The sequence below is a fragment of the Hypanus sabinus genome, chromosome 16, assembly GCF_030144855.1.
Source record: "Hypanus sabinus isolate sHypSab1 chromosome 16, sHypSab1.hap1, whole genome shotgun sequence".
NCBI classification, from domain to species: Eukaryota; Metazoa; Chordata; class Chondrichthyes; order Myliobatiformes; family Dasyatidae; genus Hypanus; species Hypanus sabinus.
In genome coordinates this window covers 29,223,442-29,246,278 of record NC_082721.1, presented here as the reverse complement: position 1 = coordinate 29,246,278, position 22,837 = coordinate 29,223,442, and the positions used below count along the sequence as shown (strand labels likewise).

The 22,837-nt window shown below is 44.6% G+C and overlaps 1 protein-coding gene across 2 annotated transcripts in view; it reads left to right on the top strand.

The window, feature by feature from the left end:
• The first annotated feature begins 1,227 nt into the window (after positions 1-1,227).
• Positions 1,228-22,837, top strand: part of LOC132406161 (protein ENL-like) — a 110,738-nt gene continuing 89,128 nt past the window's right edge. For both annotated transcript variants that reach the window (XM_059991438.1, XM_059991442.1), the window contains exon 1: positions 1,228-1,363. In XM_059991438.1, the coding sequence (XP_059847421.1) occupies positions 1,352-1,363 (12 nt within the window). In that variant the 5' untranslated portion in view covers positions 1,228-1,351. The remainder of the gene's footprint in view (positions 1,364-22,837) is intronic.

Below are 22,837 nucleotides of genomic sequence, written 5' to 3'. Positions count from 1 at the left end.
TCAATTATTTTAATGGTATGTATAATACAAACACTTAAAATGCCGCGCGGTTTTCAAGCCATTTAAAAATTTCCTGCTCAGAGCAATGGCTAGTCTTAGAAGCTGTAAAAAAAATAGGGGGGAACATTGTTCCTCGCCCCGTTTCTGTACCCCATCCTTCTCCCCCAGGGAAGGATTATACATTTCCTTGGCCAAGGAGCCTAAGACCAGAGCACACAATTTCAAAATAGGGAGGAGGTGTTTTAAAAGCATGACAAGGAGGCATTTCTTCACTTTGATGATCCTGAACCTTTGAAATTCTCTGTCCTGGAGTGCTGTGGCTGGTCAGACGCTATTTTCATTCAAAACACAGATTTCTTGTATTTAAGGGAAATGAGGATAGTGCTGAAAAATACCGCTGGACTCTAAGTTCAGCCGGATTTCAGTGATTGAAGACCAAGTTTCAATGGCCCGATGGCCTGTACCTACTCCTATTCCAACATGTTGTTTCATCTTGCCCACATTTTCTCCCTTCCTCGCCTGTACCTCCTCCACCTCTCTCCGGTCTTTGCCCTCGTAGCCCCCTTTATCCTACAGCACGGTGCCGCATAGCTCCAACGACCCGCAATTTGATCCTGACATTGGGTGCTGTCTGTCTGAAATATACATGTTCTCCCCTCCAGCCACATGCTTTTCCTCCGGATACTCCGTTCCTTCGTCTACCTTAGGCTTGACGGCTACTGTGAATCTCTCTACGAGTCGGCTGGTCGTTAAAAATACGAATCGAAGGGGATCAAGGCGGAGTGTGCTGGAGGGAGGAGGTTACCTGGTTTAAAAGTAGGCTAATGGGGGTGGTAGGGCTGGCATACACTCAAAGGGGCGAAAGCTCCTTTTACGGCATTAGCACACATGAAATAAAATCATCCCTATGGTAGACGAAGGGAGGGGCGAATGCTGCCTCTTCTCAATTCTTCCACGATCCCATTCCGCACTTCCGTATAAAGGAAGCTCTCAATGCCGGGCGGTAACACAGCAGGAGAGTAAGTGCCGCCCTCTTGTCTGCCGGTGATTGGGCGGATCACCCACACGCTCTGGGTCTCCTCCTTCCCTGTGGCCCTTCGAGCCATCAATCAGCATCCCCGCAGCCAGCGGGGGAAATCCCGCCTTCCCGCGGGGCTGATTGGCGCGGCCCCTCAGCCCGGTCCCGCCCCGCCCTCTCCGGATTGGCTGCTGCGACGTTCTGTTTTGGAACGTTGCCGAGTGTCAGTGTAACAAATCGGCGGTGTTTCCGCTGTGGGAGAAGTCGACTCGATACAATGCGAGCGTGAATTAGGAGGAGGCTGAGGGAGAGGCAGCGGTGCACAGCAACGCCATGGACAATCAGGTAGAGGCGCCGCAGGCCGGGCTGCAGCCCCGCTTAAAGCAGCACCCCTCCCCTACCCCTTCCCCCTGCCCTGTTGTCTCGCATGCAGTTCAAGTCCCGATCCCTCGGGCCTCCTGCACAACCTCAGCGACGCGTACAGCACAGCGTGAAAGTGCACGGTGCTCACTGGTGGAATTTTGAAAAATCACCACCGGTTTCGTTTGGAAAGTTTTGTTTTATTTAAATAATAGATCAATGCAGCGAATCAAATGTTGTCGTCTTCTGAGCTAAACTACAAAGAGCTCTGCGATATGAATATGATCAATTTAGGTTTAGCTGACAGGTACATGGTTTGAAAATGCACTCTACTGTACATCTTTAAGGAAGGCCATTTACAGTCTGGAGCCAGGCTGAGATCCTGAATTTAATTACGTGTTTGAGGGTTATAGGTTGAACACTTAAGAAAGGAAGCATTAAGCTTTTAAGATATCTGTTTCAATATTAAACTTTAGGGTTTGGAGATGGAGGAGTTGGGAATAATACAAAATTGAGGCAAGGATTTTTGCTTAAGGAGGATCGCGACAAAAAAATTAAAATGTCAATTACATTTTATATATATATATATATATATATATATATATATATATATATATAAATCAAAATCCTCTTGGAAAGCTATCAGCATACTGTCTTGCACCCTTTAGGGATATTAAAATTATTAATAGTATTCCACTAAGCTATTTCATGAAGTCTTTTCAGGGAAATCTTAACGTACATATTGAGTGTTGAAGCATTGTCCATATAGGATTGCAAGATTCCTTTATGTTTTCTATATTAAAAAATGTTTTTCTTTGCTCAAAGCATTTTCAGCCCCTTCATCTATTGGTATTCAACAAGTTGACACTCTTTAAATCCATTGAAATTTCCAAAACAATAAAAAAAGATCTGAGCTGTTTTACAAAGCAAACTTTGGTAGATGTGTAAATACGCAGCTAATGTTTGGGTTTGGTACCATTTTGATTTTGAATTCTTAGCCATCATTTAACATTTCTAAGATAGTATACGTGCTTGTGTAGGTTAGGACAATAATTAACAACATGGGCCACTGGGAAGTTGACTGCTGTGACATTTTAAATTCTTTCCAGTACAGCACAAACACATCTCCAGTTGGTGGTACTGATTTTACAAAGCAAAGCAAATTTGAATTTGGATCAAAGGCGTATATTTTCCTGCTCTTTTTGTAAAACTGTCTGTGAAAATATTAATAACAGAAAACCAAGCAGCTTAATCATTTCTCTTGCATTTATTAAATATACATCCTTTTCTTTAAGAGCTCAAAATCAATACCAGCTATGATAAGTAGAATATTTTCTGGGCAGCCATTTGATTTGAAGGATTTCTTCCAAGGTGAAATTGACTGTAACCAACTTGTGTGTTGGTAGCCTTGTGCTGTCTCACAGGGACCTGCTAACAGTGCTGTAGACTTTGCATGAGATAACTGCTTCGATGTTTTTGATAATCGACTTGAAATAAAACCAATTTTCTTGTTTTCAACCAAAATTCTATTCTAAACTATAATGTAAGCTTACTGTTTTAATTGCCTCGTCAAGTGGGCAATCATTGTTTTTGGACAAGGATAATGTCCATTAACAGCTTGAGGATTCTTCAGCCTGAATGTGTGGGTACTCCTTGGTTGCTTCCAGCTGATGTGTCCAACAGAGATTGCTTAACTGAATTTTAAGCCAAACTGTTTTGGTTTTTAAATGCCCCCTTTCAACAAATGGCAGTAAGGATTTAAGGATAGAATATTGAATCTTGCTTCATGAAGTTTTAATTCAAGCCTTTTCTGTGAGTACCTGAGCATATTTACCAAGCCCACAGTCCAGAGACTGATGAGTGCTGTACTAGAGATACCTCATTTTAGATGAGGTGTTAAACTAAGGCTCCATCTGCATTTCGCTCTCCCAGCCGCTGATGGGGTGTAAAGGTCCCATAACGTTATTTAAAATACCTCAGGAGAAAGCACTTGAAGAGGTCCAATATTTATTCTTCTACAAGCAATTTGAAATAAATGTATTTGTTGTTTATTCCAACTCAGCCAGCAGGATCTTGCTAGGTCTTTCTGTTATTTCTCTATATTACAATAAATATACTTTAAAAACATGTCATGAACCTCTTAGATGTACTGAAGTTCTGAATAACACTGTATTAATGCAAGTCTGCCATCTTACAGTGCAGGTATTTTTTTTATTTAGGTTCTGAAAATTTACAAGGAGCCCAAGAAAATATGTCCAAAATTTCCATATATATGATACATATTAGTTAGAAGTGGGGTGTTCATAGCTTCTAAAGATAATAGATTTAGTATTGGATTTTCAAACTGGATTACAGCTAGGTACAGATTTTAGATTTGATTTATGGTACAATATACAGTTTTAATAAACTATTCTGGAAAGATTAGATTATTTGCTAAAGAAATGGTGGTTTTGTGGGCATTGTTATTTACAAATGTAACCTTGCTGTGATACTAAATTGTAGAATCCTTTAGAATGTTTGTGTTATTAAGTCTGTGCAATTTAGTGCTGTATGTTTGATTATATTCAGTTAGGTCTTTCAAAAGTCATGCCTGGGAGCAATTAGTTTCTCCAGACTTGTATGAGGCCAGGAAATCTATAATAACCCGTAAAAGAATGTTTAAGATTCACTTCTCCCTCCCTCCACCCCCCCCCATTTTGTTTCAGTTTTCTTTCTTTGAATGAAGGAGTGCACCTAGAGTAAGATTTTAATTAAAAGTGAGTTGTGCCATCAAGCATGAATTTGCAACAGGATGTTTTCAGTATTGCCAACATTTTGATGTAATAAATGTTAAGCGAGCTTTGGGATTGGAGGATCTGGGTGACCGTTTATATTGAAGCATTGCGTTTAATTTGAAGTGAGAGCTCTGGATTAAGTATAGGGGATTATTGGGAGGAAGAAGGAATAGTTGTGTGGTTAAGGCAAATGTTGTTAATGATCTCTGACAGCGTGGTAAAAGGACTGGAGAAATGGGTTTGTGGACTTGTTGCAGGGAGTTTCAATTGGCTTTACACAAGGCATGTTGAGAGGTACCAGGTCCATGTGTATGCAGTGTAGTTAGTCTGGATAAAGGAACCCCAATGGACCAGTCTTTGTGTTTGAAAACTTTGGCAAACTTTCATAGCTACACAGTGGAGAGTATCCCAACTTGTTGCATCACAGCCTGGTATGGAAACAGCAATGCCCAAGAATGGAAAAGACTACAGAAAGTGGTGGACATGGCCCAGTCCAGGTGAAACCCTCCCCATTGAATACATTTACATTGAATGCTGCCACCAGAAAGCAGCATTCACTATCCTCTGTCCAGGCCAATTCCTCTTCTCTACCTTTGGGCACGAGGCTTAGAAGCCTTTTATCCCACAAATGTGGCTCCGCAGCCTGGTGTTTGTAAGATAATGATTGTTCAGGAACAGTTATTGCCTTACAACCATCAGGCTCCTGAACTGGCATGTGCATCCTTTGATAATGAATTTACTTGGAGGAGTGAAGTAGGTGGTGTTGAATATATGCTTCACTCTCTTTAACTTCGGAGCACTTACAAACGAGTAACTTATCCCTCTGAAACCAAGAACTGGAAGAAGCAATATTTAAGAACAGTGGCCAAGTTAAATGAGGAGGCAGTGAGACTGGGGTAGTTTGCTTCAAGGCTCGTTATTGGGCCTTGGTTGAATTGCACGAGCTTGGAAGATTTGTATATGAACACCTGTTGGTCTATCTGTTCATGAACTTGCTTTGACGTTTGATCATTTAGTTTCTATTGCCCCTGTACATTATTCGGTCCGGAGAGTGCACCTTGGAATCTGTTAATTTTTATTTGGTTGTATTTATGCAGTTCATTTGTTTCCTCCTCTGCCTGTTTCTGTCCTCTTTGAATCTTGTGTCATCTGCTTGCTTTGAAGTTGTATCCTGTAGGAGCAGATGCTGCCATTTAATGTGCATCAAAAGGAGTAGTGGCTGTCATGGTCACTGGTGAGGTCAGCGTCTACTCTGCGAAGGAGCGACTCCCCAGGTTGGAGGGGCAATGTCCTAGGTACTTTGTAGGGCACCTTCCATCTGGGTAGCCTCCAACCTGATGACTTGCACATCGATTTCTCAAACTTCTGGTAATGCCCCCACCCCCACCACTCCCAAATCCCATTTCCCTCTCTCACCTTATCCTTACCTGCCCATCGCCTCTCTCTGTTGCTCCTCCCCCTTCCCTTCCTTTTGTGGTCTTCTGTCCTCTCCTATCAGATTTCCCCTCCTCCCAGCCCTGTATCAGAAACAGGATCAGGATTATTATCACTGGCATGTGACGTGAGAATTGTTAACTTAGCAGCAGCAGTTCAATGCAATACATAATCTAGAAGAAGAAAAAGAAGTAAATCAATTACAGCATACGTATACTGAATAGATTGAAAATCGTACAAAAACAAATAACCTTTGTTTAAGAAAGTGAAGTAGTGTCTGAGGGTTCAATGTCCATTTAGGAATCGGATGGCAGAGGGGAAGAAGCTGTTCCTGAATCGCTGAGTGTGTGCCTTCAGGCTTCTGTACCTCCTCCCTGATGGTAACAGTGAGAAAAAGGCATATCCTGGGTGCAGAAGGTCCTTAATAATGATGCTGCCTTTCTGAGACACCGCTCCCTGAAGATGTCCTGGGTACTTTGTAGGCTAGTACCCAAGGTGGAGCTGACTAGATTTACAACTCTCTGGAGCTTCTTTCGGACATGGCAGTAGCCCCTTCATACCAGACAGTGACGCAGTCTGTCAGAATGCTCTCCACGGTACATCTATAGAAGTTTTTGAGTGTATTTGTTGACATACCAGATCTCTTCAAACTCCTAATGAAGTATGGTTGCTGTCTTGCCTTCTTTATAACTACATTGATGTGTTGGGACCAGGTTAGGTCCTCAGAGATCTCTTTATCTCGTCACCAATCAACTTCCCAGCTCTTTACTTTGCCCCTTTCTCCTCTCCCGGTTTCACCTATCACCTACTACCTTGTACTTCTTCCCCCCCCCCCCCCCCACCACTCTGACTTCTTTCTTGCTGGTGCTGATAAAGGTCTCCGCATGAATCATTGACTACTCTTTTGCATAGACGCTGCTTGGCCTGCTGAGTTCCTCCAGCATCTTGTGTGTGTCTGCTAAGGCCTTGTTCACCACATGTTCTCTGCAATCTTCCTAGAAACGGAGGAGCTGAGAACTTGACTGAGAAGGTTCTGGGGACTGGGAGGGTTGAGACCTCAGTGGCACTTGAGTGAGAAGATGGGCATTTGCTTTGACAGTAATGGGGTCAGCAAGACATGAGGACACAGGTAAATTAATATATATTTAAAAAATGCCACAAATGCTGGAAATCTGAAATAAAGAGAAAACTGCTGGAAAACTCAGCAGATTGGGCAACAACATGTAAAACAAACAGTAAATGTCCCCTCTTTCTGCTTTCTGCAGGGTTCGCTCCCTACGCGACTTCCTTGTCCACTCATTTCCCCCCCCCCCCCATCCCTTCCCACCGATCTCCCTCCTGGCACTTATCCTTGTAAATGGAACAAGTGCTACACCTGCCCTTACACTTCCTCCCTCACCACCATTCAGGGCCCCAGACAGTCCTTCCAGGTGAGGCGACACTTCACCTGTGAGTCGGCTGGTGTGGTATACTGTGTCCGATGCTCCCGGTGTGGCCTTTTATATATTGGTGAGACCCGACGCAGACTGGGAGACCTTTTCGCTGAACACCTACGCTCAGTCCGCCAGAGAAAGCAGGATCTCCCAGTGGCCACGCATTTTAATTCCACATCCCATTCCCATTCTGAAATGTCTATCCATGGCCTCCTCTACTGTCAAAATGAATCCACACTCAGGTTGGAGGAACAACACCATATATACCAGCTGGGTAGCCTCCAACCTGATGGCATGAACATTGACTTCTCTAACTTCTGTTAATGCCCCTCCTCCCCTTCTTGCCCCATCCCTGACATATTTAGTTGTTTGTTTTTTTTTCTCTCTCTCTGCCCATCATTCTGCCTGTTCTCTATCTCCCTCTGGTGCTCCTCTCCACCTTTCTTTCTCCCGAGGCCTCCTGTCCCATGATCTTTTCCCTTCTCCGGCTCTATATCACTTTTGCCAATCACCTTTCCAGCTCTTAGCATCATCCCACCCCCTCCGGTCTTCTCCTATCATTTTGCATTTCCCCCTCCCCCACTACTTTCAAATCTCTTAGTATCTCTCCTTTCAGTTAGTCCTGACGAAGGGGCTCAGCCCGAAACGTTGACAGCGCTTCTCCCTATAGATGCTGCCTGGCCTGCTGCGTTCCACCAGCATTTTGTGTGTGTTGGTTGAATAAACCAACAATCGGGTGGCCTGCTTTCTGGCAAAATCCGTGCGACATGGTGGCTTCGAGGTGCTTGAAGAACCCAGGATCCCCACTGCTGGGACATTTTGTAAGCCCAATCTAATTGTCAAGCATGGTCGGGCGGCAATTGTCATGGACGTGGCTGTCCCATTGGAAAATCGTTTAGTGGAGACCTGGGATTCCAAAAGACAGAAATATGGAGAGGCCTTGGTGGAGAGCGCCATTATGGACTATTGTGTGAACATTGGCTGGGACATTGGGGAGGTTCCATTCTGGAATCCTTTGACAGAACTGATGATGAGAGAGAGAGAGAGAGAGAGAGAGAGAAAAATCAGTCAGTCTGGGTAGCAGAACAGATACTAGCAGTTCACTGCACAAAGAACTTTTAGAGCCACATTATGTCGTCCAATCAGAGAGGTCCCCCACGGAGATGGGAGACTGCAGATACTGAATTCTGGAATAAAATAAGAACAAACTCCTGGAGATTAGCAGAGCAGGCAGCATCTGCAGAGAGAAATGGACAGTGGGCATTTTGGGCTGAGACCCCCTCATCTGAAATTCCTTGCGCCTCATCCATTGCCCTCCCTCACCTTTTCTGCTACCTGGACTGGTTTGTTACACTTCATTAGTTGTCAAGTGGCGCCCCAGTCCCGAAATGTTACCTTTTCTCCACACGGTTGCTGACTGACTTGCTGGGGATTTTTCCAGCCTTTTTCCTGCTTCGTTGTAGTGTCGATACAAGTGTCAGCCAGAGCTCCAGTAGTCTGCTTTCCTACTGCTGGGTCTTTAAGAAACAATCGCTTCATGTTTTGCGCGTTCCAAGTTAAGGGATTTTCCACGTTTTCGTTATTTTGTGGGAAACTGCTGCTTTACTGCTTGATGCCAACAAAAAAATTTTGTTCCTGTCAGCTGTACTGTGGTTAGATCAGTGTGCAATTCCACTAATCAGATGGGACCTCAGTTTCTGCTGATTTTAGTGACAATGAAACCGGAGACTCTGGACCAATAAACAAGCGGTTATGAACAGTTCTTTTGTGGTTTCGTCCTGGGCTGAGCTTGTTGTTTACAGCATGGCAGCTCAAGCCCTTCGGCTAAGACATATTGCCAGCTTGCTCAGTTGGTCTCTGCCATTATTTGGTGACCTCTGCACATCTGGGCCTGCAGAAAAGCACACAAAATGATGGAGGAACTCAGCAGGCCAGGCCGCATCTATGGAGAAGAACCGAGATCTTGTCAGGTTCTCGGCCCAATTTGTCAGCTCTTTATTCTCAAACGAGGAGATCTGCAGGTGCTGGAAATCCGAGCAACACGCACAAAATGCCGGAGGAACTCAGCAGGCCAGGCAGCATCTATGGAGAAGCATCAAGATCTCAGCAGGGTCTCAGTCCAATACTCTTTATTCTTCTCTGAGCTACTGAGTTCCTGCAGAATAGTGTGTGTGTTGGTCCGCATTTCCAGCACCTGCAGAATCTCTTGTGTTTGCTCTCAGAAATGTTTGCTCTTAATATTTTAATAGCATGTGTTGTTTAATAGCTGGAGAAGTCTGGGGGGAACCTCAGTGAATGTAGGACTGATTTTAGCTGCTTTAGCAAGTCCTTGGATCATAAGCCCCCAGCTCTTGCTTCACAAACCTCTGGATCAAGGATAGATATTTGTGCAAAAGTCCATTTTGTGTGGTGTGGGTATGATGTGGTGGGGGGAGAGGGTGAGCAAGTGAGTGGAGAAGAACAGGAAAATGAAGGGGGGGGGGTAAAGATGAACAATGGACAGTGCCTCTACAGAAAGGTGGGATTACATGGCACTAGTTAACAATAAATAATCAAGAGTTAAGGCTATTGCTGAAATCCAAAATTGGCACATGCAGTGATTGAACCCAGGCCTGCTACTGGTTTCCAGTGCACGTGTCCATTGAGCTACCAGGCAAGATTGCAAGATGTCACTTAAATACTCTCGGTGGAACGGGCTCTGACTTAACACTGCTCCCTATTTGCTTCAGCTTTACATTTAAGCCCCTGGTGATCAGAGCCTGGAATAGGAATCCACCGGGATTGGATCGTAGTTGCCTCAGAAGTGAAGTCAAATCGGTAGCAGTTGTCTGGGCTTTCTCAGGGAGCTCACGGAGAAGGTGGCTAAGAGAGCACGCAGGGAGTGGGTTGACACAGGATGAAATAAAACTAGAGTTGGTTGTGCTTTATATAGGGATGGGGGCAAGGTAAGTAATGTTTAAACTAAATTTATTATTGAAGTACATACGTCACCATACACCACCCTGAGATTCCTTTTCTTGCTGGCATTCACCGGACAAGGGGCAACAAAATCAACAAAAAACTATGACAATGAATAATGAAAATTAATGAAGAGCGTTACTGAAAATATTTTTTTAATGTAGCAATCTGGCAGTTTTCACGATCATTTCCCTCCCCCTGTTAACCCCCAACTTACTGGATTTATTGAATTTGTTTTTCTCATTTGCTATGCTGAGATTTGAACCTCTAACTTTTGACTAATAGTCCATTGTATCCCTTTCTTATTTTCACATTCAATCCAACTCTGGCATGTTGTGCTACTCCCAGTTTTTGGATTATGTTGCCTGAGAAAATCTAAAGTATGTTATCAAGTCCTGGCATCGTCACTAATTTCAGCTTCTTTGTGCTTGCTGACCAGTACAGGCTCAGTTAAGCAAGAAGCTATTATTGGAGGAGTGTTCGGTCAAACATTAAAGTATCCTTTTAATCATGGTAACTTGGATACAGTGTGAAGTGTACTTTCCAATATCCGCTTTGGGGGAGGTGTAGACCTTGGATCTCATTGGTTACTGTATATTTCTGGATCTGTTATTTGACTTTTGCTAGTCGACGATTTTCGGAGCATTTTATAATAGAGGAGTTTTATAAAAGTTCTGTGACGCCGGTTCCATTTAATATTAGTATACGACCTGAAGTTCTTACTCTTCTCAGACGTCTATGGAAGAAAATCCTGAAGAATGAACGACAGGAAAAAAACATTAGACCCCCCCCCCCCCCCCCGAAAGCTCCCCTCCCATACACAAGCAGCAGCAAAGCACCACCCCTCCCATTTCCAACACTTGTTCTAGTGGGAAGTATCAGCACCCACCACCCCCCAAGCAACCAACAGCAAGCCCCCCAAAGAGAGACCATGACCTTCAGTCCAACAAAAACCTTTGTTCACCTGACATCCCACAGGCATTCTCTCTCACAGGGAGGTGTTGCCCCTTCCAGAGTGAGACCAACCAACAGCAAGCTTGCTGATATGACGTTGCAGCCCACAGAGTTGCTTTTCTGCTGAATTTTACTGGGCCGTTTAGTGATGATCTGATCCAGACTCTGTCTACTTTCAGATACAAATCCAGACAGGACCTTCATCTACTGTTTCAGAATGATGAAGTTAAACAGCACGTTCTTTGGCACAGACGTCTGATTTCCAGAAACCTTGAATTTTATAGTTTCCAGGGATGAAATCTTTTTCCCTCCCTTCTCATTTTCCCCCCATCCTTACAGAAGAGAGTTGCCTAAGAAAGCCACTAATTTAATACCTGCTGAATTGCATCACCTTTAGGTAAATTTTCGGCTGGTCTTTCAATGCGCAAAGCTTTACTTGCAAGCCGTCTAAAAGTCTCTAGAAGTTGCTACTATTTTCAAAGTAAGTTTATTTTAAAGTACGTATATGTCACTATATATTACCTTGAGATTAATATTTTTGAGGGCCTTCTCAGTAGAAGAAAGAAATACAGTAGGATCAATGGGGAAAAAATACACACAAAGACTGACGAGCAGTCAGTGTGTAAAAGAGAAGAAACTGCAAGTACAAAATAAGCAAGGTAAACAAACAATACCGAGAACATGACTCCTTGAAAGTGAGTTCATGGGCTTGAGTGTGTGCACGAGAAGTAACTGGTTGAATGTTAATTTTGGCTTGTTTACAAGAGTTTGGTTTGAATAGTGGATCAGAAGCATGCACGCATGGAAAGCATGCTGGCTCTGTGCGAGGTGGTTGAATAGTCTGGTCTTTCTCCTCTGAAACATTCTCTGAGTGATTGGGGGAAACAGCTGACAGGCGGACTGTAGTGGGGGTGTGGGGTGCTGCAGTGCAAGGAGCAGTAGCAATCTGATTTGCTAGTTGCTTTCTCCCTTTTATTAATAGAAGAGTACCGCACAGGAAGAGGCCATTCGGCCCACCATGTTTTCCTGGATCAGCTAAAAAGCAAATCAAATACAGCCAAGTGCTCGTCCGTCCTACCTACCCAATGTTCATATCCCTCCATCTTCCTTTCATCCGTGTGCCTATCCAAATGTCTCATTGTATTTGCCTCTACCGTCGTACCAGGCTGTGCGTTTCAGGCATCGTCCACTCTCACATCCCTTGAGCCTAACCCTCTCACCTTCAATGCATGGCCTCTGGGATTAGACATTTCAACCTTAGGAAACCCTGTCTACTCTATCTGTTCCTCTCATGAACCTCTATCAGATCTCCCCTCAGCCTCCACCGCTCCAGAGAAAACAGCCCAGGTGTATCCAGCCTCTCATGATAGCACATGCCCTCTGAACCAGGCAGCATCCTGGTAACCTCTTCTGCCCCCTCTCCAAAGCCCCAATGTCCTTATAATGGGGTGACCACAACTGGTGTATGCAGTACTCCAGATTTTTTTTCAGTTGTACTTTACCAGGATCTGCCTAAGTTTTCAGCTTTTTAATCTCCTGCAATCCTCCTGTGACTCTTGCAGTTGTTCTGTCTGAGTTTTGGTGCTAGCAGAAGTATGTGATATGGACTGAAAGGTTTCTTCAGAGTCCTTGATACACCCTAAACCAGGAGCTTTTTGGAGAGTGGTTTAATTTTAAGCTTCACCTTGCTGAAATTCCTCCAGTGATAAGACTTGGGGGCAAAATTACACCATTTGGCCTATTGAGTTTTCTCCACCATTCTATCATAGCTGATTTATGCCTTCCAATCCTGTACTCCTGCTTTGATGCCCTGGCTAATCAAAAACCTATCAAATTCCACTTTAAATATACTCACTGACTTGTCCTGTGGCAATGAATTCCGGATTCACCACTCTCTAATGTATTTGAGTTAAAGAAATTGCTCCTCATCTCTGTTCTAATGGACATCCCTCTATTTTGAAACTGTACCCTCTGGATTGAGACTTCCCCACGATAGGGAGTTTCTTGTCCAGATCCACTCTATCTGGGCCTTTCAATATTCGATGGTATTCAATGAGATATACCCCTTAATCTTCTAAACTCCGGTAAGCACAAGCCCATAGCAATCAAATACTCCCCAGCATTAACCCTTTCATTGCCAGGCTCATTCCTGTGCACTTCCTCTGAACCCTCTCCAATGTCAGCACATCCTTTCCTAGATAACTGGTTAAAAAAAAACTGCTCACAGTCCTTGCCTTGTAAGCCCTCAGCTTCACACCCTTGCTTTAATTTTCTAGTCCTCTTAAACAGGAATGCTAACACTGCATTTGCCTTCCATTACCACCACCCCAACCTGCGGGTTAACCTTGGGGGATCCTGAAGTCCCTGTGAACCTCTGATTTTTGAATTTTGAAAATAGCCTATGCCTTTATTCCTGCTACAAAAGCACATGCCCTTTGTGAGTGCCTTTTCTATATCGCGTTGTAATTTGATGCCCACATCCTGGCTACTGTTCGGAGGCCTGCAAATAATTCCCATCAGGGTCTTGCATATTTAAGAAAAGTTCTACCCACAATGACTCTACACCGTCCGATCCTTTGTCACGTCTTTCGAAGGATTTGATTTCATTGTTTACCAACAGAGCCACTCCATCCCTCTGCCTACCTGCCTGTCCTTTGATAAAATGTGCATCCTCGGATGTTAAACTCCCAGCTGTGATCTTCTCTCAGCCATGGTGGTGATGTACCGAGAACCACTGAGTCAGAGCACAGAATAGTGAGGATACACGGTCTTCTCATCCAGTCCAATCATTCCCTTTTTCCTACTGAACATTGTGAGTGTACACGACTCACTGATGGGCGGATAATTTGTGAGTTTCTCAACCTACCAAATGGGGCAATTGTCCTCCTCTAATCGAGTTTCCACATTAATTTCCTGGAGGACGTTCTAGAATATTCTGAAAAGATTTGGTACCACTTTTGAACCTTGCTTCTTGGCAGTCTGGATGCTAGAGGTTCTGGTGTTACATTAGCAACTAGTATTACCGTACAGATTCAGTTCCTTCAGTGAGGATTGTAGGGTGATACCAATCCCTCGCTCCTTGCTGCTTTTCGGGAGCTTTTGCAGGGCCTCAAAACTGTTTCCTCAGGAGTGACAACCACGGCACACTGAAGACAACCCAGGGAGTGAGAAGTTCTGAACCTAATGCTTGATAGGGCAGCACGCACAAGATGCTGGAGGAACTCAGCAGGACAGGCAGCATCTGTGGAAGTGAATAAACAGTTGACGTTTCAGGCCGAGGGCCTTCATCAGAACTGGAAACTGAGGGAGAAGGAGCCAGAATTAGCAGGTGGTGGGGTGTCAGAGGGAAAGGATACAAGCTGGCAGGTGATAGCTGAAGCCACATGAAGGGGGAAGGGGGATGAAGTGAGACGCACCCCTCATACAAACTCTTCTCCCTCCTGCCGTCTGGGAAAAGGCACCAAAGTATTCGGGCTCTCACGACCAGACTATGTAACGGTTTCTTCTCCCAAGCCATCAGAGTCCTCAATACCCAGAGCCTGGACTGACACCTTACTGCCCTATTGTCTTGTTTATTATTTATTGTAATGCCTGCACTGTTTTGTGTGCTTTATGCAGTCCTGGGTAGGTCTGTCGTTTAGTGTGGTTTTTTTCTGTGTTGTTTTTTATGTGGTCAGTCTAGTTTTTGTACTGTGTCATGTGACACCATGGTCCTGAAAAATGTCTCATTTTTACTATGTACTGTACCAGCAGTTATGGTTGAAATGACAATAAAAGTGACTTGACTTGAGAAGCTGGGAGGTGGTAAGTGGAAAAGATAAAGGGCTGAAGAAGAAGGAATCTGATAGGAGAGGAGAGTGGACTAGAGGAGAAAGGGAATGAGGGATAGGGGCCTTTTATTAGGCAAGTCGCTTGCTTAACCCTTAATCTTCAATATCCCAGCTGTCCTGCCAACCCCTCAGATTTCCATCCAGCTCAAACTGCACCCCACCTACCACTTGGATTTGATCCTGAACCCAGTGGACCTTCGGCCTCTGCCCGGCAGTACTCCTCTCAGTGGGAAATGTACAATACCTGTTCAGGGGAGAGCCTGTGCCCACAATGGTCACCGGTGCACTCGAACCTTTGGTGCAGAAATGTGTCCTTTTTAGCCAAGGTTGCGAAAGGCTGACCTCGTTGTTTATGAGGCGGTTGGTTGCTGCAGTTGCCAGGATATTAATTGACCATACCTCGCAGCTGGCTTTAAAGCATCTTCCTGAGAAACGGAAAGGGCAATGATGGACTGGTGATTACTTTTCTCTGCTTTGCCTTCCCTGCCTTGCCATCATTCATTTGTTTGTATATTATTTAGAAGGTTTTCTAATAAAAGGCTCCGTTGTTTTGTTCAAAGCGTTCAGGGAACAACATGTTCTTGTGTTCTTCAATGTGATACACAGCCTATATCTGTCGTAGTTTTCTCTGGTGTATGAATTTAAGCAATGTGCGATTGCAGGGTATTTGACCGCAAAGGCTGGGGAGGGAAGAGACAGTGAGGTGCCATATCTGGCATTCCTTTTCTTGCATGTTGTGCAGGGGATTCTGGTTAACTGGGGCAGCCGCTTACTTGCTACAACTCTTAAACAACAACAACTAATGGAGAAGGTGCCTGGGGTTCCCTTCAAGTGCAGGTCACAAAAATGGCTGGAGGAACTCAGCAGGTCATACAGCATCTATGGAAATGAATAAACAGTCAATTTTTCGGACGGAGACCCTTCATCAGGACTGGAAAGGAAGGGGGGAGAAGCAAGAAAAAGAAGTTGGAGTTGTTTATTTGGGACACTTTGCGGCTTAATTGGGACAGGAGGGGGTGGCTTAGTGGTTTCCAACTGGTCTCAGTCCTGTGCACTTGCATGTCTGTTAGACACCGAACTGTGTAACACACGGAAAATGCTGGAGGAAGTCAGCATCTAGGAAAAGAGTACGGTCAATGTTTCAGTCCAAAACGTCGACTGTACTCTTCCTAGACGCTGCCTGGCCTGCTGAGTTCCTCCAGCACTCTGTGTGTGTTGCTCGGATTTCCAGCATCTGCAGATTTTCTCTTCTTTGTGATGAGATACTACGCCATGTTTAGAGTAAACAGTTTTTAAGTAACATCAATTGTGAGTATTTGTAGTTTTAAAAAAAAAGGAGTGGTTTTTTTTGCCACCAATAGTTGATGAGAAATAAGCAGGAAGACAATTCAGAACCGTTTTGCTCACTGTGGTTTCAAGTGTTGCGGCTCGGAGATGCCTGAAACGGCCCAGAGTGAAAATGGAACGATTTCGCTACTTCAACAAATTCGGACCTATGAAGAATTTGAAGGTATTGACAATCATCTTGAATCTTACAATAAAACTGAAGAGTTGGAGGATGTAATCATCAAAAGTATTGTATGAAGACAGTCTGCACAAGGTGTCTCTGCTGATTTTGTTCAATTACAATCAAACGAACACAGAATACACATTTCTTTTGTATTTTAGTAGCAATGGTAGTGTTCTAATTTGTTCTGTATTTCATTTAAATACATAATTTGTATCTCAGTTAAATAGTTTGTCTTTTTAACTATTTTCATGAACTGTCTGATTGGGGCAGCTGCTTAATTGAGTGAAAACTTACTGGTCCTGATGTGTCCCAATTAACCTGAATCCAATGTACATCTATTACCTTTAACTGGCAGCAGAGTGGCTTTCTTGTTCCAGGTTTTAAAAATTCCTATTATTCCATCTGGCTGAGAATTGGTGAGACTTGACTTGAAGAATTCAGGCCACACCATATCTGCACAGCTCATCAAGCTCTTGTTGTTTCTGTCCACGCCTAGTGGCACATTCGGGCAGCAACCTTGTTGTCCCTTCAGCATTTGTGTGTGTTTTTTTTTATGAGGCCAAGTTGCTAGCTCGACAATTAACCCAGCACGGAAGGGAAGTGTGCTAGGAGCTGGCCGGATTCGAACCTGGGACCACTCGCCTCGAAGTCCACTACACCATTGGCCGGCTCTCTTGAAGTGCAACACATACAAAACGCAGTCAGTTGGCATCTGTGGAGAGGAATAACCAATTGAAGTTTCAGGCAGAGACCCTTCAGGACTGGAAAGGAAGGGGGAAAGAGGCCACAATAAGATGGTGTGGGGGGGGGGGGGGAGGATGCAGGCTGAGAAGTGATGGGTAAAGCCAGATGAGAGTGAAGTAGGGGGGGAATAAAGTGGTAGTGAAGAAAAAAAGCTGTTCCATCTGTGAAGGAAAGATTGCACAAATATTTCAAGCAGAGGAAATGACAGAAGGGGGCAGTAGGTTTGGGACTGGTTGCTTTGAACCAGAAGAGCAATAAGCTAAAAGATACCAGCCAGCGTAATAAACCTTCATAGTGACATCTTAAGCAAAAGTTGAGCCAGGTTTCCATGAAGATAAAAATATCTGTGACCTTCTGTTTCCCTGGAATTTGCAAAATATTAATTGTACTTCCCAGTAGTACCAATCTGAATCATTGCCTGCTTTACCACATGTTCTGCCTCAAGTCGGTACTGGTATATTTATCAATCAGCCCACTGGATTAACATAGTGGCCCCCATTCTTCAATTTTATTTTATTAGTCTAACTTCCTGAAAAGAATTTTTTCGGACAGGTTTGTTGCTGGGAAGTATCAACTTACTGTTGTACTCATCTTAACTTTGAACTATTTCAGTGATGTCCCACTAAGGCAACAACTTGCCTTGTTTTAACTGCTCATAATTGTGAAAAATCGTATAATATATCCCTTCAATTTTTGAAATACTACTCGAGACTTTTATCACTTAAAATCTCTTTATACAACTGAAGCCACCTACCACTTCCCTCCCCCACCCAATTCCTATGCCACAGATATCCGATGAGCAGCTTCAATTTATGAGGTTTTTTTTCCACTGCTTTTGTATCTTTATAAAGGGGTGCCCAACAGAATTCTGCAACATGCTTAAAGTAATGTCTTGTGTAAAATTAGGTTACATTTTTATTTTTGTGCTCTTTAAGTCCAGTTAAATTCTCTGTAGCCATAGGCACCAGTGCTGCCAAATTTAATCCGTATATCCGCATGCCACAATCAATCCGTTTTAACGTGCTCTTCCTCCGCCTGCTTGAGAATGTCTTGCACTGCAACGTGGTAGCGCAGTGGTCAGCACGAGACTTTACAGTACCAGCTACCTGGGCTCATTTCTGGCTGCTGTCTGTGAGACGTTTGTGCGTTGAACCCGTGACTGCGTGGATTCAGGGTTTCTCTCGCAGTCCGAGGACTTGCTGGTTGGTAGGTGGTTTGGTCATTGTAAACTGTCCCGTGACTACGCAAGAGTTAAATCAGTGGGATTGCAGCTTGAAGGGCCTGTTCAATGTTGTATCTCAAAACCTTTTGCTCAGTGGGTGTCTATTGGTCTCCAATTTAAAAACCAATTGTCTAAGCTTCAGTAGCAGACAGCAGAGGAGAGTGTGAAGGTCTCCCATCTTAGCTGCTAGTCTGAGTAATTAATATAGTTGACTAGTGCAATTGTTTGTCACACATGATGTTCTCCTAAAGCAGGGGTTTCCAAACTTTTTTATGGCATGAACCAATATCATTAAGCAAGGGGTCCGTGGATGCCAGGTTAGGAACCCCTGTCCTAAAGGGTTAATTTCTTATTGGGAATGCATGTGTGTGACTTTATCTAATGGGGGAGGCAGATGCATTGCCGGCCACCACACAGTCCCTGACGGATTGAGGTCATGGACATGGAATACAAATTGACTGGGCCTTCCTCCGTCTTTACTGCCATTCAGATGTGTCATCGTCTTCTGCCAGCTGCGCCGTTGTTTGGATGGCTCTTTGTCTGGAACTTGCCGCCATGGGTGACCTTGTCAGGAGGCTGAGCTCCAGACAGCATCGCTCTTGGCATCTCAGGAACTCACAAGCCTCTCCGCCACGACAAGGTGACAATCCTCAGAGAAGGATATTGGTGACTGAAGACCTGGTGGGCCCTTCTCTCCTTTATCAGTTCCCTCTATTCAGTTCATATCTGATATTTGTTTCTTTAATTTTCTAAATTCCAGGGACTACAAGGTTAGGTTTGTGTAATTGCTCCTTGCAATCAGGAAACATTAATTTATGGAATAACATAGAACAGACCACATGAACTTATGAAACAAGATTTCTGAAATAGAACAGGAAAGTTTGGGATAGATGATCAATAGCCTGGAAAAACGGGTGGTATTTTAGAGTCTTAAAGAGAAAAGGAGCAACACAGAAAGTGCTGGATTCAGGCAGCATGTGTAGAGGAAAATGGACAGTTAATGTTTTGGGTTGAGTTCATCCATTGGGATTGGAAGGTGGGGAGTTAGCCAATTTATAAAGGTGGAGGAAGGTGTGGGCCAGGGGCTGGCAGGTGGTTGGTGAATCCAGGTGATGGGATTCATAGAATCTCGACCCCACCCCTTCTCGCCACCTGTTCCTCCTCTTTCTTTCCAGTCCCAATGAACGATTTCAACCCAAAACCTTAGCTGTCCATTTCTTTCTCTGATGACTCGCTGAGTTCCTCTTGTGCTTTCCCTTTGTTGCTCCAGATTCCACACTCTCTTGTGCCCCTCTTAAAAAGAAAAGGGAATTGTTTAAGGAGCGAAATTTAGAGCGTGGGGTCCAGATGACTGAAGACCTTACCACCAAGGATTCTGATATTGGAGGTAGCTTAGGGACCATGACTGAGCAAAAGTACCAGGCACTTACAGTCAGGAGTCAATCTAGGTCCGTGAATGAGATGTTTGAGACATGAGACTGTAGATGCTTATGCAGGGGTTCCCAACCTTTTTTATGCCATGGACCAAAACCATCATGGACCCCAGGTTGGGAATCCTCTTGCTCTGGAGCAAAAGCTAACTGCTGGATGAACTTGGTGGGTCAGTCAGCGTGTGGTCACTGTCCTCGGCCTGAAGTGTCTCTCTATAGATGCCGCCTGACCTGCCTTGTTTCTCCAGCATCGTGTGAGTGTGTGTGTGTACGTTGCTGTGCGGTGATTTGTTTGCGTTCTGATGAAGCAGGAGTGTTGGGAAGGATGGCTTGGGTAAGCAGGCCCAGAGATGGAATGGCATGGATGACGACTGCAGTAGCAGACAGGAGTGTTGACACCCATTGCTGGGGCAGTGGACTGGGGTGGGGCTGCTTTGTTTGTAATCCTCAGGGTCACATGGTGATAAGATTGCACCCCAGGCTGTGGCTGGCAGGGAGAAAGAGTCGTAACAATACATTTGGCCTTCCTAATATTTAACTGGCAGTTTTCTTGACTCCCAATCAAAGATTACTTTCTATTTCTAAGATTGTACCTTCCTGGGACAAGCCTTGCTTGAAGCTTGCAAATCTTGATTTGTAAGCATCAGGCATTCCCTGCTTATTCCTGTTGGGTATGATTTTTACCTCCATTTTACTTGAATTGCCTTTAACCTTGAGCCCTCCAGCTTTGGTTTGCATGAGTCCTGCTGAAAGCCTGGGCTGTGTGGGTGGCCCCTTGGATTGGCGGAGGAAGCAGTGTCATTGTAGGAGACAGTTCTTCGTTAAGTGCCAGCCCTTTCGAGGATTCTGTGCTTGTTAACTTGGTGTTCCCTCTTCGCTAGGCCACAGGCGGCCTACTGCTTGCTTTGGAGGACGGATATCTCAGGCTGATTCAGTGTGTGAGATCTGAGACTGTATTAGACAGGTGTTCAGCCAAAAGATTAATTTAATTATTAGAAAACTATAAGGCTGTTTACATTAGAGATTGAATTCACAGCTGAAGTTATGTGAGCAAATATCTTTGGAATGCTGGAAAAAGCTATCCATGTGGATTAAATATCTTATTTACTCTTTGTTTTGGCAACTTTTCAAAGAAAAAAAAACGAGGGTCATTTCAGGGACCTTGTAGAAACATGCATTAGTGGAAAAACCTTATTTCAGGGACCAATTTTTTTTCAATAAGATAAGAGATTGCTAATAAATTAGTTGAAAACTTCAGTCTTTCTTGGACTGAGAAGTATTCATTTTGAACTTTGATATCGAATGACCCTGTTCTGTGTTCTGTGACGTGATGCTTTGCTCGTCCTGGTTCACCTACTGAAGCCAGGAGTCATCTGCGTTCAAGATTTCCCCAGGGTTCAACCTGCATTCATCCAGCTATTGGGTGCTGAAGGCTGCTGCTGCGTGAAGGGGTGGGGGCTGCTTCTCGGAGACGGTGGATGAAAGTATCAAAGTTAATTTATTATCACAGTGCACATCCATCACCATGAGATTCATTTTCTTGCAGGCATTCATGGTGGAACAAAGAATTGCAAGAGTCGATGGAAAAGCTTCACGCAGAGACTGTGCAAATGTATATTTTTAAAAAATCAGTAAATAAATAATACTGAGAACGTGTAGAATCCTTGAAAGTGAGTCCTTAGTGGGCTCGGGTCAGAGTTGATGTTATTCAGGGGCCTGGTGGTTGAAGGGTAATAACTGTTCCTGAACCTTGTGGTGTGGGACCTGAGGCTCTGCCTCCTCCCTGAAGGTGGCAGTGAGAGGAGAACATGGCCTGGATGGTGGAGATCCCCGGTGATGCATGCTGCTTTCTTGAGCCAGCTTGGGAAGGATTTTCTTGTGCTGGACTGGGCTGTATCCATCCCCTTTTCGTAAGCTTTACGCATAAGGTCCCAGAAATGAGAACTTAATAGCCCTAAGCCTTTCACCCGTCTGTGTCACACACCCTGCATGTGCTCAAACCATTTTAATGCCTATGCATTTCCCCCCCATTGAATCCATACCTCCCTTTACAAGCAAGGGGCAATTTACAGTGTCCAGTTAACCTATATGGCTTTATGATGCAGGAGAGCATGGAAGTTTCCGGAGAGTCTGGTATAGAGGCGTGCAGACTGCACACCAGGGCTCAGGATTGAACCCAGCTCCCAGGAGCCAGCACTCTGAGCTGCACCACTGTGTTAAGAAGGGACACCAGCATTCCTAAGCTTCGCGCTGCAGTACCGTCTGAACGTTATTTTCATAGAACAATAGAAAATGACAGTGCGGGCCGACAGCTCGGCTTGTTGTGCCCAGCAGCAGAAAGGATCAGTCCACCCTTCATGTGCCTTGTCAGTAATCTTGCAGCTCGTGGGTTTTTTCAAATATTTTTTAAATGTGGTGAGGTTTTCTGTCTCCGGCTCCCTTTTGGGCAAAGAGCTTCTTGATTTCTTCCGTATCAATAAATATCATAATCAGGTCAATCTTGCCCCTGTAACTTAGATCTAGCCTGGTGCATTCCGTATCTATCTTGCACATAGTTATTATGCACATAGGAGGTAGGCAGCCGTCGGTCCCAGGGGATGATGGGTTTGTGTCTCTGGTGGACTGTGTCCTCTCCGGGGCACAAGCCTGGGCGGGACGATTTGAAGAACCGGCTGTTGCCCATGCAGCGGGCTCCCCCTCTCCACGTCACTGATGTAGTCCGAGGGAAGGGCAAGCGCCGATACAGCTCGGCACCAGTGTCGTTGCAGAGGTTGCCACGGTGAAGTTGTAAACAACATCAAACTGCCTTGGGGACCCCGGCTCCGGATTTCTTCCTCAGGGTTTACTTCCGAAGCCTTTCCCATGGGTGGGTATGGCCGCAAGGCAGCGGAGGATTAAAATCAGAGTTTTCCTTCTCCTAGGCGGCTGCCGTCCAAGGCTGACGAGCCTCACCTGCCCGAAGCAACTGGTTTTGAGGCACCAGTGGTCCGTCTTTGCCCCTTCTCTTGTCAGTAGAAACAGTTCCACCGGGCCTAGTAGCTAAGCCACATGTGAAGCCAAGAGTTGGACTTGGTTGTCAGAGGCTGTTGGAGTCGCATGCCATTTGGAGCACTTCATAGGTAGTGGGAGCTTATCCCCACTGCTACTCCCAGCTACGACAACCTTAGAAA